Here is a 17570-nt window from a genome sequence, read left to right as displayed (position 1 = left end):
TAGTGAGGGCTCTTTGTGTCACTTCTGTGCATAACTCCGCCCCAAGCTAAAAGGCTCGCTGCTCTCGACAGGTCCTCCTCCTCCTCCCACCAGGTCCTCCTCCTCCTCCCGCCAGGTCCTCCTCCTCCTGCCAGGTCCTCCTCCTCCTTCTCCTCCTCCCGGGGCCCTGCCCTGCGGGTCTCACCTGCTGCTCCGCGGGGTCCCGGCGGGGGCCGGATAGCGCCCCCTGGCGGCAGATGGGCGCCCGCGCAGCGCATGCTAATGAGCCCGCGGCGCCGCTCGCGGATTGGCTGGCGCGGATTCCAGCTGCTTTCCAAGTCAGCGGCGCCTAGTGAGAGTCAGGGGGGCCCGGCCCGCGCCCTCCCCGCCCAGCCGCCTCCCCGTCGACGCCCAGGGCTGGGGCGAGCCAGGCTGCCTTTCGAACTTGGGGGGCTTCTCCTCTCGTCTCCCACTGGTGCTCTGGCTGTGAATCCATCCAGGGGCCAGGATGACAATCCGACACCAAGGCCAGCAGTACAGGCCGAGGATGGCATTTCTCCAAAAGGTAACCCTGGCCCCTCACCTGGACCCTGGGAGGAGGGCGGGGGACCGCATCTGCGAAGCGTCCGAGGACAAGAGGGGCAGGAGTGGAGGGCACCCCTTTGGGTCGATTTGTGCTGCTCGATTTTATTAAGTGACTTCTTTGCTGTGTGTGTCGATATTCATGGGTATAATAATTAGATTTTCGTGTGCCCTGCCTGTAGTGGAGAATCTGAAGCCAGCGCTGATGGTCTGCGGGAGGTGAAAACAACCTGTTACTCGGGAGAGGCAGGTTCAGTTCAGGCTGTGGCAGATTTGAGACAGCCTGCTGATATTGTTGTAAGACGACCAGATGTGACATTGCCATTTTTGCCTTTTTTTTCTGATCCCAAACTGCACTATTTTAAAGTGTGCGTGTGTGTGTACACATAGACCATGAAAACGGGGTGATTTGTAGGATAAAGGGCCACCCCATTTACAATGCCCTGAGAGCCCTCATTTGAGTGTGTCTATCTGTGCATCTCCTGCTGTCTGCGCTGGCGGCAGAAGTCCCAACCTTTTCGCTTCCCTTGCGAATGCTTTCCCAGACAAAGTGACCGGGCACAGGGTGTGCACACAGGATGGACATGTGGGAGGTGGAATGCACCTGTGGGGTGACGTGTTTGGGGACAAAGTGGTTCATTTAGTTCTGAGCTTCTGGTATAATCACTGTCAGATGAGATCTACAGAGGATTAGGTCCCGGGTCACATCTTTGTCCTTCCTCCCACCCGTAGCCACTTTTCACAGCGTAGGGTCCATCTTCTTAGGCTTATCTTGTTGAGTAGAATTAGTTGAATGTTTTGTGACAAGCTGGGCTCTCCCTGAGCCCCCGGAGCTCAGCAAATTGGTATAGTCAGTGACCGCTGTCCTGATTTGCCCAGGACTTTCAATGCTAAAACCTGGACAGCCCTGGGGACCCCGAGACAGTTGGTCGCATTTGGTCCACCTGTTTCAAGATGCTCGTGCTCATCTTCCGGGTAGCAGAGGTGTGGGTATCATCTGTAAAGCAGACAGGCTGAATGTTGTCTCACTCAGAAAGAACCCTGAGAGCCTGTATTGCAGATACCAGTTACTAAAAGCAGAAGAAACTGCCTAAGTCGGCTATCTCAAAGCCACACATCATCTTCCAGGATTTATCCTAGGACTGCCTCCTCCCAGGCAGGACAGCTCTGGCTTGGAGGCTCAGAGGGTAATTGTCAAGAGATAAATTCAGTTTGTTTATTGAATCTCTGGCATTCTTTTCCATCATGACTCTTCTCTGGTAGATTCTCCTCTCTTTACCTTGGTCTTCTGACTAGTGTCTTGGTCTCTAGTTTCTCTCCTCCACCCCAGGCTTCCCTCCTCCTCGCCAGCCACCCCTCCTTCACCCCAGCATCCCCTCCTACATCCTAGCCTCCCCTCCTCCATCCCAGCATCCCCTCCTCCACCCCAGCATCCCCTCCTCCACCCCAGCATCCCCTCCTCCACCCCAGCATCCCCTCTTCCATCCAAACTCTCCCTCCTCCACCCTAGTCTCCCTTCCTCCACCCTAACCTCTCCCTCCTCCATTCCAGCTCCCCTCCTCCACCCCAGCTCTCCCCCCTCCACCCCACCTTTCCCTCCTCCACCCCAGGTCCTCTTCCTCCACCCTGTCTTCCCCTTCCTCTACCCCATCCTCCTCCTCCTCCCCAGACTTCTCCTCCTCCATCCTAACTTACCTCTCCTCTACCCTAACCTCCCCCTCCTGCATCCCAGCTCCCCCTCTTCCACCCCCGTCTCCCCTCCTCCATGACAGCTTTCCTACACACACTGTTTTTTTCCCCCAAATCAATGGTGACCTCCTTGACCTGAGACGCTCCACTGGCTTCCCACATTCCCAGCATAAAGTCCAACCTTCCCCTGAGCAGCCTGGTTACCCAGGATTCCGCTCCCACCATCTTCCTGGCTTTGCCTCCTGCCTGCCTTCCACACCTGCCCTCTGGGAAACAACAAAGCAGCCACAGGCACCCCTGGGCTCCTGCCTCAAACACTTCCTTCCTTTTTAGGAACCCGGTGCCCTTTCATGCCTCAGGGTCCGTCTGCTGGGAAAGTCCTTTCTCCCCCTCTCGATTGCCAAGCTCCACTTCTCTTCCCATGCCCAGCTCAGTCACCCCTCGGCTGTGAAGGCTGGTTCTCCTAATGCCCCTGGGCAGGACAACTCCCTTCTCTGTGCCCTACAGACCTTGCCACACCTCCAGCATTGCTCTTTCCCTAGACCTTGTGCTGGCAAGGGCCCTGTCTATGTATCCTCTATATCTATGTATGTATTGGTCATGTCACAGAGCTCCTTGGAGCAGTGGACAGAATAAAGGTCTGCAGAACAGGTCTCAAGAGCCCATGCCAGGCGATCCTTAATGAAGAACCAGCTACATTCGATGTTCAGCTTTCTGGAGAAGGGCCTGGAACAAAAAAATGTGGACCTGGGTGCAACTGTCATTCATCACTCGTTCCATGCATGTGATGAAGTATGCTGTGTCCGTGATGGTGTGGAGGGGTGGGCATTATGTGCATTATCTCATCTATTTCATTAGCTGGAGGTTATGGCCACCATTTTACAGAGAAGAAAGCTGAGGCTCAGAGAGGCTAAGCGGCTTGCCAGTCACGCAGCACTAGGTGGTGAAACCAAGAAGAAATACAGGAGTGGTCGTTGCCTGTCACAAGTTGTGATGCAATGCCCTGAGCTTTCCCATGACGTAGGGCAGAGTGTGGAGGCTGTGGGAAAGCCTGGCTCAGTGTGCTTAGGGACACAGAGCTGAGACCTGAAGGATACATAGGGTTTCCAGGCAGAAAGGGAAAGATGTTTCAGGCAGAGGGAACAGTTTACGCACAGAGGCATGGGAAAGCTAGTGGGTTTGGGGCCATGTTCTGTAATGGATGGATTTTGAAGTGCAAGGGGAGTGGGAAGCTGGAAAGGAAAGGCAGAGGTAGTGGGTGCCTATGGGCCTTCAAGACCTTTGAAAGGTTTGGTTTTATCTCGTATGGAGCCACTGTAGAAATTGGAATGGGCAAGTGATATGGCAGATTTGCAAATTAAGAAGATCACTGGTGGGCCAGATGCAGTGGCTCATGCCTGTAATCCCAGCAGTTTGGGAGGCCAAGGTAGGTGGATCATCTGAGATCAGGAGTTTGACACCAGCCTGGCCAACATGGCAAAACCCTCTGACTATTAAAAATATAAAAATTAGCAGGGCGTGGTGGTGGGCACCTGTAATCCCAGCTACTTGGGAGGCTGAGGCAGGAGAATTGCTTGAACCCGGGAGGTGGAGGTTGCAGTAACCGAGTTCACAAGTTCTTGCCACTACACTACACTCTAGCCTGTGTGACAGAGAGAGACTCTGTCTAAAAAAAAAAAAGGACCACTGGTGTGAGCCAGAGGAATGGGTGGGATGCCTTCTCCCTGAACTAAGAGAGTTCACTCAGGATCCTCCTGTGCCCCTGCAGCTCCAACCTCTTGAGAAATGACAGCTGTCATGGGGCCACAGAGAGCCATGCTGGTCAGAAAGGACCGTGTGCGATTCCCGAGGTTCTCACACCCATGCCTCCATCTCAGTCTCAATGCAGCTGTGGGTCGGGATGCCTGCCAGCCATGCTGCTTCCCACCTCTGATGCCTGGGCACGTTTCAGATGTGGTAGAAAGAGGCAGAAGGCCCATCTGTTCATGGCTTTGCTGGGGAATTAGCTGATGACACACAGTGGACAGATGAACACAGGTGGGTGGCCTCCTGTGGTTCCAGCACCCATGGACTCTTGTTCTGGGGATGGCCCATTCCCCTCTGCAATTACCAGATCACCATCCCAGCCAGTACCACCACCGCCCTTGGGATTCACCATGGGATGGACTTTCTTGGAGAAGCCTTCTGGTGACAGCTTTGTTTTCCTGTGTGGCTTCTGGCATCTCTTTTTGCCTGAGAAAGGAATGCAGAAGCAGAAATATTGAGGATATCCAGGCCGAGTTTGGTATCTCTTGCTTGTAACATTTTTTCATTCAATACAGACACATAATTGGGCACTTATGGGCTAGATGCTGTGCCAGGTGCTAGGAGCACCAAGGAGCTTAGAGTCTAGTGGAGAAAGACAGATGTATAAACAAGGAGACAAGAAGTGTTCCATAGGCTGTGGCAGACATTGTTGGAGGATACATGTAACACCAAGCACGGAGTGGTCAGTTCTACCTGGGGTCAGGGGGGATCAGGGCAGATTTTACAAGGGGGCTTGCAATGGAGTCGAATTGTAAAAAGTCAGTAGTTTTTGGCCAGGAGGTTGAGGAAATGAGTGACATTTTAGGCAATACAAAACAGGGACATGTGAAGTAGCATGGTGGTTTGGGAGATTGCTTGCGGGTTGGGAGAGCTGGCCCCAAGTGTACAGGAAGTGAGTTTGGCGTTGATGGAGGAGAAGGCTGGTAGGTAAGAAAGGCCCAGATCTGCTGGGTGCGGTGGCACATGCCTGTAATCCCAGTACTTTGGGAGGCTGAGGTGGATGGATCACTAGGTCAGGAGTTCAAGACCCGCCTGGCTAACACGGTGAAACCAAAAATACACAAATTAGCCAGGCATGCTGGCATGCGCCTGTAATCCTAGCTACTTGGGAGGCTGAGGCAGGAGAATCGCTTGAACCCAGGAGGCGGAGGCTGCAGTGAGCCGAGATCATGCCACCGCACTCCAGCCTGGGTGACAGAGCAAGACTCAGTCTCAAAAAAAACCCAAAAACCAAAAACAAACAAACAAAAAGAAAAGCCCAGAACTGGAGGGCTTCCTAGGTCATGCTACAGAGTTTGATGACTTCTGTGTTTAATGAGAAGCAGTTTGACGTTTTAAAATCAGGGATGAATAAGATGAGTTGGTTTATATGCTAGAAAGATGATTCTGATGAGAGAGAATGAGTAATTCTCAACCTGGGCTGCACTTTAAAAAACATTAATATCAACTCACTCTACTTTGAGTTTCTGATTTACTTGGCCTGGAAGTGAGGCTTAAGCATTGGTCTTTTTATGCCACTGTTTTTCTCCCTTCCTTTTTTTTTTTTTTTTGTTTGTTTTTGAGACAGAGTCTGTCTCTGTTGCTCAGGCTGGAGTACAGTGGTGAGATCTCGGCTCACTGTAACCTCTGCCTCCTGGGTTCAAGTGATTCTCCTGCCTCAGCCTCCCAAGTAGCTGGGAATACTGGGACCTGCTACCATGCCTGGCTAATTTTTGTGTTTTTAGTAGAGGCGGGGTTTCACCATGTTGGTCAGGCTGGTCTCAAACTCTTGACCTCAGGTGACCCACCTGCCCTGCCTCCCAAAGTGCTGGGATTGCAGGTGTAAACCACAAAGCCTGGCCTGGTTTTCTTTTCGTTTCTTTCTTTCTTTCTTTCTTTTTTTTTTTTTTTTAACAATTTCTTTTTTTAGAGATGGGTTTTCACTATATTGCCCAGGCTGGACTCAAACTCCTGGGCTCAAGGGATCCTCTCACCTTGGCTTCCTGAGTAATTTCATTTACAGGTGCCTGCCATCATGCCAGGCTTAACCATTGCTCTTTTTGAAAAGTTTTCCAGGTGGTTTGAATGTGTAGTCAGGATGAGAGCCCCCGGGGACATTTGGCAATGTCTAAATACATTTTAGGTTGTCATAACTGGGGGTGCTCCTGGCATCTAGTGGGTGGGGGACATGAATGCTGCTAAACATCCTACAACACACAGGACAGCCGCCCTCACCAACCCCCAAAGAATGATCCAGCTCCAAGCGTTGATGGGGCCACGGTTGAGAGCCCTGGGCTAAGGAGCACCCCGGAGGCTGGAGACAGATGCCAGCTGAAAGGCAGAACCTGATAGTCCAGGAAGGGGGTTAGAAGATGTTCCATGGAGGCAGGATTGAGTGGGCAGAGAAGAGATGTGTTGAAAACAAAAGCAGTCAGACTGAGCAACATATCAAGACCCATCTCTACAAGAAAATTTAAAAATTAGCTGGGGGCCAGGAGTGGTGGCTCACGCCTTTATCCCAGCACTTTGGGAGGCCAAGGTGGGTGGATCACTTGAGCCCAGGTGTTCGAGACTAGCCTGGGCAACATGGTGAAACCCTGTCTCTACCAAAAATACACACACACACACAAATGAGCTGGGCATGCTGGCAGGCACCTCTAGTCCCAGCTACTAGGGAGGCTGAGGTGTGAGAATCACTTGAACCCAGGAGGCAGAGGTTGCAGCAAGCCGGGATTGTGCCACTGCACTCCAGCCTGGGCGACAGAGCCAGACTCTGTCTCAAAAAAAAAAAAAAAAAAAAAAAAAATTAGCTGGGCAGGGTGGCACATGCCTGTAGTCTTAGCTATGGGATGCTAAAGTGGGAGGATCACTTATGCCCAGAAGTTTGAGGCCACAGTGAGCTATGATCGTGCCACTGCACTCCAGCCTGAAAAAAAAAAAAAGGAAACAAAAGCAGATTCAACAAAAGTTGGCCACATCTTGGCTGGGGTCACCTGGAACGATTCCCAGGCTTTTGAATCAGTGGGAAGAGCAGATTTTGGAGAAAGACTACCGAGCACTGGTTAGGGCATGGTGCCTCATGAGTGTCTGAGCGTCTGGGAGACATCGGGTGAGACAGCGGGAGGGTGGATGGACTCTGTGTGGCCAGGCTTATTAGCAGGAGTACATCCTCCTCTGTTAGAAAAACAACTCTGCGGTTCTGGGTCACTTTTCCCATCTTTGTATAGAAAAGTACCGATTATTATTGTTCCCCCGGGTGCCTTCTCCAGCTTAAAGGAAAATTCCAGCCCCAGAGATCTTCCGCAGTGAGTGACAGCTCCTTAATGTGAGGAGCAGCGTGGGCGTGGTGGGTGGGATGTCAGAGCCATCAAAGCCCTCATTTCTGATCCCTCTGTGATGTCGGGGTTCCCTGGCACGCCCACTGTCATGCCTCAGCACGTTGGCATCTGAGAGAGGAAAGGTGCAGCTGACACCCTGACCCCCTTCTCCCCGACACGGGGTCAGACAGGGTCCCGCGGTGGCCTGGTTGTGCAGCACTGACATGTTGCCTGGGAACGAAGCGGGGCTGATGCTTTGTGTTGGGAGGAGCTGGGAAGCAGAGTCTGTTTGGGAGTGAGAGCGTTGGCCTTTGAGGGTGAGGATGCCCCCAAGGACACAAGGAGGAGAGTGCAAGGTCTGCCGAAGTGCAGCAGAATAGCAAGGGCATCTCACTCCCTGGAGAACTTGGAAAACAGTTCAGATTCTCTCCCCTCTGTGCAGGGGAAGGGATGTTTCTGATTGAATATAGGACACAGAGTCTGTATGAGTTTGTAGGGCTGTCGTCACAAAGATCCATAGACTGAGTGGCTCAAGCAACAGAAACTTCTTTGCTGACAGTTCTGGAGGCTGGAAGTCTGAGATCAAAGGGTGGCACGGTTGGCTTCTCCTGAAGCTTCTCTCCTTGGCTCGCAGATGGCCGTCTTCTCTCTGTTCTCACATCATCTTCCCTCTGTGTCTATCTGTGTCCTAATCTGTTCTCATAAAGACACTTGTCATAGGGGATTAGGGTCCACTCCATGACCTCATTTCACCTCTTTATTTTATTTTTTTATTTTTATTGAGAATGAGTCTCACTCTGTTGCCCAGGCTGGAGTGTAATGGCGAGATCTCGGCTCACTACAACCTCCGCCGCCCGGGTTCAAGCGATTCTTCTGCCTCAGCCTCTAGAGTAGCTGGGACTACAGGTGCCCGCCACCACGCCTGGCTAATTTTTTTGTATTTTTAGTAGAGATGGGGTTTCACCTTATTGGCCAGGCTGGTCTTGAACTCCTGACCTCATGATCCACCGGCCTTGGTTTCCCAAAGTGCTGGGATTACAGGCATGAGCCATTGTGCCCAGCCTTATTTTTACTTTTTTGAGACTGAGTCTCTGTTGACCAGGCTGGCGTGCGGTGGCTTGATATCGTCTCAGTGCAACCTCTGCCTCCCGGGTTCAAGCGATTCTCCTGCCTCAGCTCCTGAGTAGCTGGGATTGTAGCCTGCCACCACTCCTGGCTATTTTTTTTTTGTATTTTTAATAGAGATGAGGTTTGCCATGTTGGCCAGGCTGGTCTCCAACTCCTGACCTTGAGTGATCTGCCCATCTCAGCCTCCCAAATTGCTGGGATTACAGGTGTGAGCCAGTGCACCTGGCCTCATTTCACCTCTTTAAAGACCTTATCTTCAAAAGCAGTCACAGTCTGAGGTACTGGGGTTAGGACTTCAATGTACGAATTTGTAGGGGGACGCAGTTCAGCCCATAGAGCTAGAGTTCTGTGGTTTCCTGGGGAGACTGAGGAGACACCTTAGAGGAATTTGTACGGGGAAAGGTCTGAGGAAAAAGGATCGGGATCCCAATGGGCCGAACTCCCTCAAAATGTTCCCGAGGTCCACGTGACGTTCCCTCCTCCCACCCAGCCCTTCTTTCTGTGAAGGGTGACACACCTGCTAGAAAGAAATCTGACTCCCCTCATTGTGTTTTTAAAATAACTCTCATTATTCCTCCTCTGAAGGTTATTTTCAAACTCTTTATAACTCGATTTTTTTTAAATGCAAAGACAAGGAATCAAATCTGCCAACTTTCTATCAGAGAAACTCGGGTTTCTAACTTTTAAAGTGGGATTATATGTCTTCTCCAATATATGGGCTACCTGCCTTTATAACATGCTGCTGTTACATCTAATAAAAACCATTTTGAGTGAAGGCAGCCTTTCATCTGGCAGCTAATGTGGGAAAAAGGAGTCTTGGGCCCTCATATTAGAAAATCTTGGCTGGGCGTGGTGGCTCATGCCTGTAATCCCAGCACTTTGGGAGGCCGAGGTGGGCGGATCACGAGGTCAAGAGATCAAGACCATCCTGGCAAACATGGTGAAACCCCGTCTCTACTAAAAATACAAAAATTAGCTGGGTTTGGTGGCACGCGCCTGTAGTCCCAGCTACTTGGGAGGCTAGGCAGGAGAATCACTTGAACCTGGGAGGCGGAGGTTGCAATGAGGCGAGATCTGCCACTGCACTCCAGCTTGGTGACAGAGCAAGACTGTCTCAAAAAGAAAAAAAAGAAAATCTTGGCCGGGCACGGTGGCTCATGCCTGTAATCCCAGCACTTTGGGAGGCTGAGGTGGGCAGATCACTTGAGGTCAGGAGTTTGAGACCAGCCTAGACAACATGGTGAAACCTCATCTCTACTAAAATACAAAAAATTAGCGTAGTGGTGCGTTCCTGTAGTCCCAGCTTCTCGGGAGGCTGAGGCACAAGAACCGCTTGAGCCCAGGAGGTGGAGGTTACAGTGAGCCAAGATCATGCCACTACACTCCAGCTTGGGCTACAGAGTAAGACTCTGTCTCAAAAACAAACAAACAAAAAAAGAAAATCAGGCACTTCTTGGGTACCATGGAGACCTGAGGTCACAGTTAGTGGAGAACTCCAGAAGGAGTCACTCCTGCAGCCTGTTGGCTCCTCAGTTCCCTGGGCCACCCCCAGGAGCAGCAGCTGTACCTCCCAGTGCCCCACAAACACCCTCCTGGGGTTGTCCCTTTGCTCCCCTCATTGCTGCTGGACCTACAGCTGACCCAGCGACCTCAGATGCTGCCAAGTCCTGACACTGCAGATGGCCAAGGACTATGGCTCTGAATCAAGCCAAAATAAGTATTTTCTGTTCCAAAACAATTCTGTGAGCCGAGAATGTGTCCGTGCAGAGGAAGCTGACAGTCAGTCTTGCACTGGGAGTCCCTGGAGCTGCCTGGGTCTGCACGCTGGCTGGCTCTGTGCTCAGAGTGGCCTCAGCTGTGTACCTGCCCTTGGCCCATTTCTCGAAATCATGGTTCAGCTGCAAATGCTGGTTTAGCAATAAAGATTGAAATAGGGAATCTCACCCCTCAGCATCAAGTTAGGTCATGGTCCCACGCTCCTTGGGAAGGTGGGAGCTTCCCAGCTTCAGGCTGCCTGAGTGACAGGTGGCAGGTAGCATTTTTCCACTTCAGGACTCCCTTGAATGACCCGTCACCTTGAATGCACCTGGATCATTCTCTCTCTCTTTTAAAAACTTTTTTTTTGAAACAGAGTCTCACTCTGTTACCCAGGCTGGAGTGCGGTGGCATGATCTCAGCTCACCGCAACCTCCACCTCCTGGGTTCAAGTGATTCTCCTGCCTCAGCCTCCTGAGTAGCTAGGATTACAAGCATGCGCCATCACACCCAGCTAATTTTTGTATTTTTTGTAGAGACGGGGTTTCACCATGTTGGCCAGGCTGGTGTCGAACTCCTGCCCTCAAATGATCTGTCTGCCTTACCCTCCCAAAGTGCAGGGATTACAGGCATGAGACACTGTGCCCAGCCTCTCTTTAAAAAATTTTTATTTTATTGCGGTAAGAACATCTCACATGAGATCTACCCTTTCAAAACTTTAAGTGCACAATACAATATTGTTGATGAGGTACAATGTTGTACAGCAGATGTCTAGAATGTATTCATCTCACTTAACTGAAAGTTCTTTATGTCTGTTGAGTAGCAACTCCCCATTTTCCCTTCTCCCTAACCCCTGGCAACCACCATTCTGATATTTGATCTATGAATTTGTCTATTCTAGGTACTTCATGTAAGTGGAATCGTGTGGTATTTGTCCTTCTGTGACTGGCCTATTTCACTTAGCATAATTAGCCCTAGGTTCATCCATTTGCTTGCATATTGCAGAATTTCCTTCTTTTCGAAAGCCAAACAATGTTCTTTTGTATGCATAGAACACATTTTCTTTGTTCATCTGACAGTGGACACTTAGGTTATTTCCACATTTTGGCTAACGTGTATAGTGCTGCAGTGAACATGGGAGTGCAGGTATCTTTTCCAGAGCCTGATTTCAATTCTTTTGGATACATACCCAGAAGTGGTATTGTTGGATGCTGTGGTAGTTCTATTTTTAATTTTTCTGATGAACCTCCATACTGTTTTCCACGGCAGCTGCACCATTTTACATTTCTACCAACAGTGCACAGGGTTCCAATTTCAATCTCTTTCCATTTCTGAATTAAGAAACCTGAGTCCTTCTTATACCACCCCTCCCTTGGAGTGCGGCCTGGTCCTCACCATCTAGGGAGATTCTGTTGGCCCTCTCTGCACTTTTTTTGGGATCATCTCAGCCAGTCTGCAGTTGCTATTTTTTTTGTGGGTAGGTGTGGGGAGGAGGACAAGGGCTCCCTGTGTTGCCCAGGCTGGTTTCGAACTCCTGGGCTGAAGTGATCTTCCTGCCTCAGCCTTCCAGGTAGCTGGGATTACAGGCATGAGCTACCATGTCTGACTTGCAATTGCTATTTCATAAATACTTTGTGCACAGAATGATATGAAATGCTTTGTATGCTTAATCTCATTTAGTCTTCACAATATCCCTACGATGATTGGTTTTGGTGTTTTTTTTTTTTTTTTTTGTTTTTTTGAGGCAAGGTCTTTCTCTGTTGCACAGATTGGAGTGCAGTGACGTGATCTCGGCTCATTGCAACCTCTGCCTCCCAAGTTCAAGCGATTTTCCTGCCTCAGCCTCCTGAGTAGCTGGGATTGTAGGCGCCTGCCACCATGCCCGGCTAATTTTTTTTTTTTGGTATGTTTAATAGAAACGAGGTTTTGCCATGTTGGCCAGGCTGGTCTCGAACTCCTGACCTCAAGTGATCCACCCGCCTTGGCCTCCTAAAATGCTGAGATTACAGGCATGAGCCATCGCACCGGGCCTGATACTATTGCAAGCTCTATTTTACAGATAAATGAGTCCTAGTGAAATTTAGCAATTTACCAAAAGCCTCTAGCTTCTAAATTGAAGCAGAGATGTGAACTGAACTTTCTCTGCATTCAGACTCCTAGCTTTCATATTAGTTAACTTTTCATTTTCATGTAACTGTCTGCTCAACTTTCTGAAGACTGGGTGTATGTCTTTTACCTTGTATCCTTGCAGTGCAGGGTTCTTAATACATGCTCAATAAATACCTATACTTATTTGGTTTGTTGACCTGGGTTTCTATTCCTGGGCACCTAAACACAACCCTGCATGCAAAGTTTCAAAATATATTAGTATGAATGCTACTAATATTAATAATTCTAACCATAATAGTGAACATATGTCTCTCCTGATAAAGCATATATCTTCATGCATACGTAACATATATCTCTCCTTATAGAGCATTTTACATAATTAAATTCTAAGGGATTATAAAGTCACAAATTAATTAAATTCTAAGAGATTATAGAATTCTTTAGTAGTCCACATCATGGTCCCCATTTTATGGAGAGAAAGGAGATTCAGAGAGGTTAAGTGAGTTGCCCAAGATCCTACAGTTAATAGAGAAAGAAAATCCCATGGAGACTGAGTGCTTTTTCTTTGGACTGCAAGCAAGCACCTTCAGATCATAAAAGGATTTTGTAAATTGTAATGAGCCAGACAGTGTTGGGAGATGTTGTTTAATTCAATGCCAGAAGACTAATGATGGTGTAAGCAAGGTGGCCAAATGGAGGGGAAGCAGGTAAGTGGATGAGATGTTTTACTTTGGGTAATGGCGGGAATGTGGACAGACTGGGTGTGAGAGCAGCCATCCACGTGGATGTCCAGCTGCACGCAGCAGCCCAGACCTCAGGAGAGAGCCTTGGGCCAGGTGAAGGCAGGAAAGGGCTTTGTTTCCCGCTGCTGGTTCATGTTCTGTGCTTCTGCTTCTGTGGCCCTTCCACCTGGAACACCCTCACCCATGCTCCTTTTCTCTTTCTGCTTCCTACTCCTTGCTAATCTTTGTAAAATTCAACCTAGGAGGCTGGGTGCAGTGGCTTATGCTGGAATCCCAGCACTTTGGGAGGCCGAAGTGGGTGGATCGTTTGAGGTCAGGAGTTTGAGACCAGCCTGGCCAACATGGTAAAACCCTGTTTCTACTAAAAATACAAAAATTAGCTAGGCGTGGTGGCGGGCGCCTGTAATCCCAGCTACTCGGGAGGCTGAGGCAAGAGAATCGTTTGAACTCGGGAGGCGGAGATTGCAGTGAGCTGAGATCACGCCACTGCACTCCAGCCTGAGCAACAGAGTGAAACTCAGTCTAAAAAAATAAAAATAAAAATAAACCTAAGAGGAGTCCTTCTCTCCTGCCCAGCTCTAGGCACTGCTGTGTTCACATGACACCATAGACTCACCCTTGTCATTGCACGTTCTGCATTGTCCTAGAATATCCTTGCACTGGTCAGTTAGATCTTTGGGCTCAGGGACCACAGCTTCTCTCTGGTTTCCCGGAGTTGATCATGACTGTGCCTGGATGTTGAATGACCAGCTGACCATTGGCAAGCACATCTGGGGCAGGGGGAGTGGACAGCTTTCCCGTTAGTGAGGGCTTTTCCAGGGGAACATGAAGTTTGAAACCTCTGCACTGAAGCTTTGTCAAGATCAGTAGCAAACAGCGAATAACAAGAGAAACACCTGGGTTTTCTCTAGTCATCTTTGTTGACTAGTGTCAAACATCCAGTTTGTTTAAAAAAAAAATCCTTCACGCCAGGTGTGGTGGCTCATGCCTATAATGTCAGCACTTTGGGAGGCTGAGGCAGGTGGATCACTTGAGGTCAGGAGTTTGAGACCAGCCTGGCCAACATGGCAAAACCCCGTCTCTACTAAAAATACAAAAATTGACCGAGTATGGTGTCATGTGTCTGTAATCCCAGCTACTCGGGAGGCCGAGGTAGGACAATTGCTTGAGCCCAGGAAGTGGCAGTTGCAGTGAGCCAAGATCGTGCCACTGCATTCCAGCCTGGGCGACAGAGGAAGACCTGTCTCAAAAAAAAAAAAAAAAAAAAAATAGTCCTTCAGCTGATATTATTTCCATTTGATTTTTTCAAGTGGGAAATAATTTTTAATAATAAAAATGAAAAAAACAACTCTAAAGATAGTCAGGGCTGTCCCTGTGGCTGCCTTCCTGCAGTGCAGTCTTCCTTGGACAGTTTGTTGATTCTCTTTAGCTTCAACTCTCCCTGACATTCATGGCTCTAATTCATATCTCTGACCCTGTCTCTTCTGAACCTGGGGCAGTCATTTCCAATCACCTCCCAGACATTGTGGGAATCTCAGCAGCCCCTTATAGTCGACCTTCCAAGGCAGATACCTTTGCTTCCAGAAGTGGCTTCTTCTTTGCATTTTCTAGTTTGGTAACTGGTAACTCTGGTCGTATAAGTTATAAACCTTGGCATTATTCTGTGTCACCCTTAGTGAACCTTTCAATCACTTGCAAATGCAGTTTATTTTTGCTCTTCTAGGGCTCTGAAAGTCATGCCTCCTTACCATCTTCCTGGCCACTGCCTCATTTATTTATTAATTCACACATCACTTGCTTACTGGGTACTATCTATGTGGCAGGCATGCTTCCTGACACTTGACATCCAGCAGCAAACAACAGAAAAAGACCCCCAGGAAGAGCTTGCTTTCCAGGAGCTAGGGGAGATGCACCATCAACAATGTATTAACTAGGTCAATTATTTTGTATGTCTGAAGACCACACATGCTCTTGAGAAACGGAGCAGGGCGTCAGGAGTGCCAAGGGTGGAGTTCAGGGTTGCAGCTTTAGGAATGGTCAGGGTTGAGCCTCCTGAGACCATCAGAAGGGGAAGAAGGTGAGGAGGGAGCCAAGTTGGTCTCTTGCAAAGACTGGCCCAGGTAGAGGGAACAGCCAGAACATGGGACCCGCCCAAGGCTGGCTGGGAGTGTCCTTGGTATGGCTGGGGGAAGGAAGGTGGCCAGTGTGGCTGGATCAGAGGGAGCCGGTGGGGAGTGGGTAAGAAAGAAGTCAGAGAGGAAGGAGGTCCCAAACATGTAGACCAGTAGGGGAACTTTATCATTTACTTGGAGTCAAGTGGCCCTTGCAGTGGAACAGCCACGCAGAAGAGTGACATATTCTAAAATAATGGAAAGCCCATCTGGCTGCTCTGCTGAGAATACAAAGAGTGGGAGTGTTAAGGGTTGAAGGGCTGTCATTTCTTTTCTTTTTTTAAAAGAGACAGGGTCTCGCTCTGTCACCCAGGCTGAGTGCAGTGGTGCGATCATAGCTCACTGTAGCCTGGAATTCCTGGGCTCAAGTGATCCTCCTGCCTCAGCCTCCCAAGCAGCTGGGAACTACAGGCATGTGCCACCACGCCCAGATAATTTTTAAGTTTTTCGTAGAGGCAGGGTCTCACTATGTTGCCCAGGCAGGTCAGAAACTCCTGGGTTTAAGCGATCCTCCTGCCTCTGCCTCCCAGATTTTGGGATTACAGGCGTGAGCCAAAGTGCCTGGTCACTGTCGTTTCTCACCTGGGCTGTATGCAATAGCTTTGAATAGGTCACTGCACTTTTTTCTACCTCTGCAAACTTCTTCACACTTCAGTGTTCTTCTCTCTGTCATGGGCCAAATTTCCAGAATGCTCTCTAGGAACAGTCACTGGAATAAAATCCACACTGCAGGGGTGGCTTTGAGGTCCATGTGGTCTGGCCTCCACTGGCTTTTCCAGCTGCAACTCCTGCTGTTTTCTGTTCCACTAACCCTGGGAGCTGTCATCCTTCCGTGCCTTTGCCCACGGTGTTCTATCACTTTCTGTTCAGCAAAATCCTTTCTTGTTAAGCTCCATCTTTCCTTAAAAGCCACCCCAGAATCTCCCAGTCAGGATGAATCTGCGAGTCTTCACACGCAGGGATGGGATCTGTGTCTGTGGAGCACACCTTAGTCCTGGCTGCATTAGAGTCACTCAGTGCCCACCTGGCTCCTGTACCAGATGGGGAACCCCTGTGTCCACCTTTGCATTTTGAGGTCCCTCTCAGTGCAGTGGAAATTGCCCTGCACAACTTTCAAAATTGTTCTCGTCAGTCGGCTTTTTCCTGTTCTGTCTTGCAGATTGAAGCGCTCGTGAAGGACATGCAGAACCCAGAGACAGGGGTCCGAATGCAGAACCAGAGGGTCCTGGTCACCAGCGTTCCTCATGCCATGACAGGTGATGTAGCTTGCACCTTAGTCTTGGCCTGGAATAGACCCCACAGGCCCAATACGGCCCACCTCCTGTGTTTGTAAAAAACTTTATTTTTGGCCAGGTGCAGTGGCTCACGCCTGTAATCCCAGCACTTTGGGAGGCCGAGGCGGGTGGATCACAAAGTCAGGAGATCAAGACCATCCTGGCTAACACGGTGAAACCTTGTCTCTATTAAAATACAAAAAATTAGCTGGGCATGGTGGCAGGTGCCTGTAGTCCCAGCTACTCGGGAGGATGAGGCAGGAGAATGGCCTGAACCTGGGAGGCAGAGCTTTCAGTGAGCAGAGATTGTGCCATTGCACTCCAGCCTGGGCGACAGAGCGAGACTCCGTCTCAAACAAAACAAAGCAAAACAAAACAAAGCTTTATTTCTTTTTTTTTTTAATTTTATTTTATTTTACTTTATTTTATTTATTTATTTTTTTATTGATCATTCTTGGGTGTTTCTCACAGAGGGGGATTTGGCAGGGTCATAGGACAATAGTGGAGGGAAGGTCAGCAGATAAACAAGTGAACAAAGGTCTCTGGTTTTCCTAGGCAGAGGGCCCTGCGGCCTTCCACAGTGTTTGTGTCCCTGGGTACTTGAGATTAGGGAGTGGTGATGACTCTTAACGAGCATGCTGCCTTCAAGCATCTGTTTAACAAAGCACATCTTGCACCGCCCTTAATCCATTCAACCCTGAGTGGATACAGCACTTGTTTCAGAGAGCACAGGGTTGGGGGTAAGGTCACAGATCAACAGGATCCCAAGGCAGAAGAATTTTTCTTAGTACAGAACAAAATGAAAAGTCTCCCATGTCTACCTCTTTCTACACAGACACGGCAACCATCCGATTTCTCAATCTTTTCCCCACCTTTCCCCCCTTTCCATTCCACAAAACCGCCATTGTCATCATGGCCCGTTCTCAATGAGCTGTTGGGTACACCTCCCAGACAGGGTGGTGGCCGGGCAGAGGGGCTCCTCACTTCCCAGTAGGGGCGGCCGGGCAGAGGCGCCCCTCACCTCCCGGATGGGGCGGC

The 17570-nt window shown here is 49.5% G+C and overlaps 1 protein-coding gene across 2 annotated transcripts in view; it reads left to right on the top strand.

Annotated features, from left to right (window-relative positions):
• Positions 1 to 315: 315 nt before the first annotated feature.
• Positions 316 to 17570, top strand: part of RGS9 (regulator of G protein signaling 9) — a 92387-nt gene continuing 75132 nt past the window's right edge. For both annotated transcript variants that reach the window (XM_004041111.5, XM_004041110.5), the window contains exons 1-2: positions 316 to 544; positions 16418 to 16514. In XM_004041111.5, coding sequence (XP_004041159.4) covers positions 488 to 544; positions 16418 to 16514 — 154 coding nt within the window. In that variant the 5' untranslated portion in view covers positions 316 to 487. The remainder of the gene's footprint in view (positions 545 to 16417; positions 16515 to 17570) is intronic.

Source organism: Gorilla gorilla, chromosome 4, assembly GCF_029281585.2.
Source record: "Gorilla gorilla gorilla isolate KB3781 chromosome 4, NHGRI_mGorGor1-v2.1_pri, whole genome shotgun sequence".
Lineage (NCBI taxonomy): Eukaryota > Metazoa > Chordata > Mammalia > Primates > Hominidae > Gorilla > Gorilla gorilla.
Note: the sequence above shows the minus strand (reverse complement) of the source record. Positions and strands in the feature narration are given on the sequence as shown.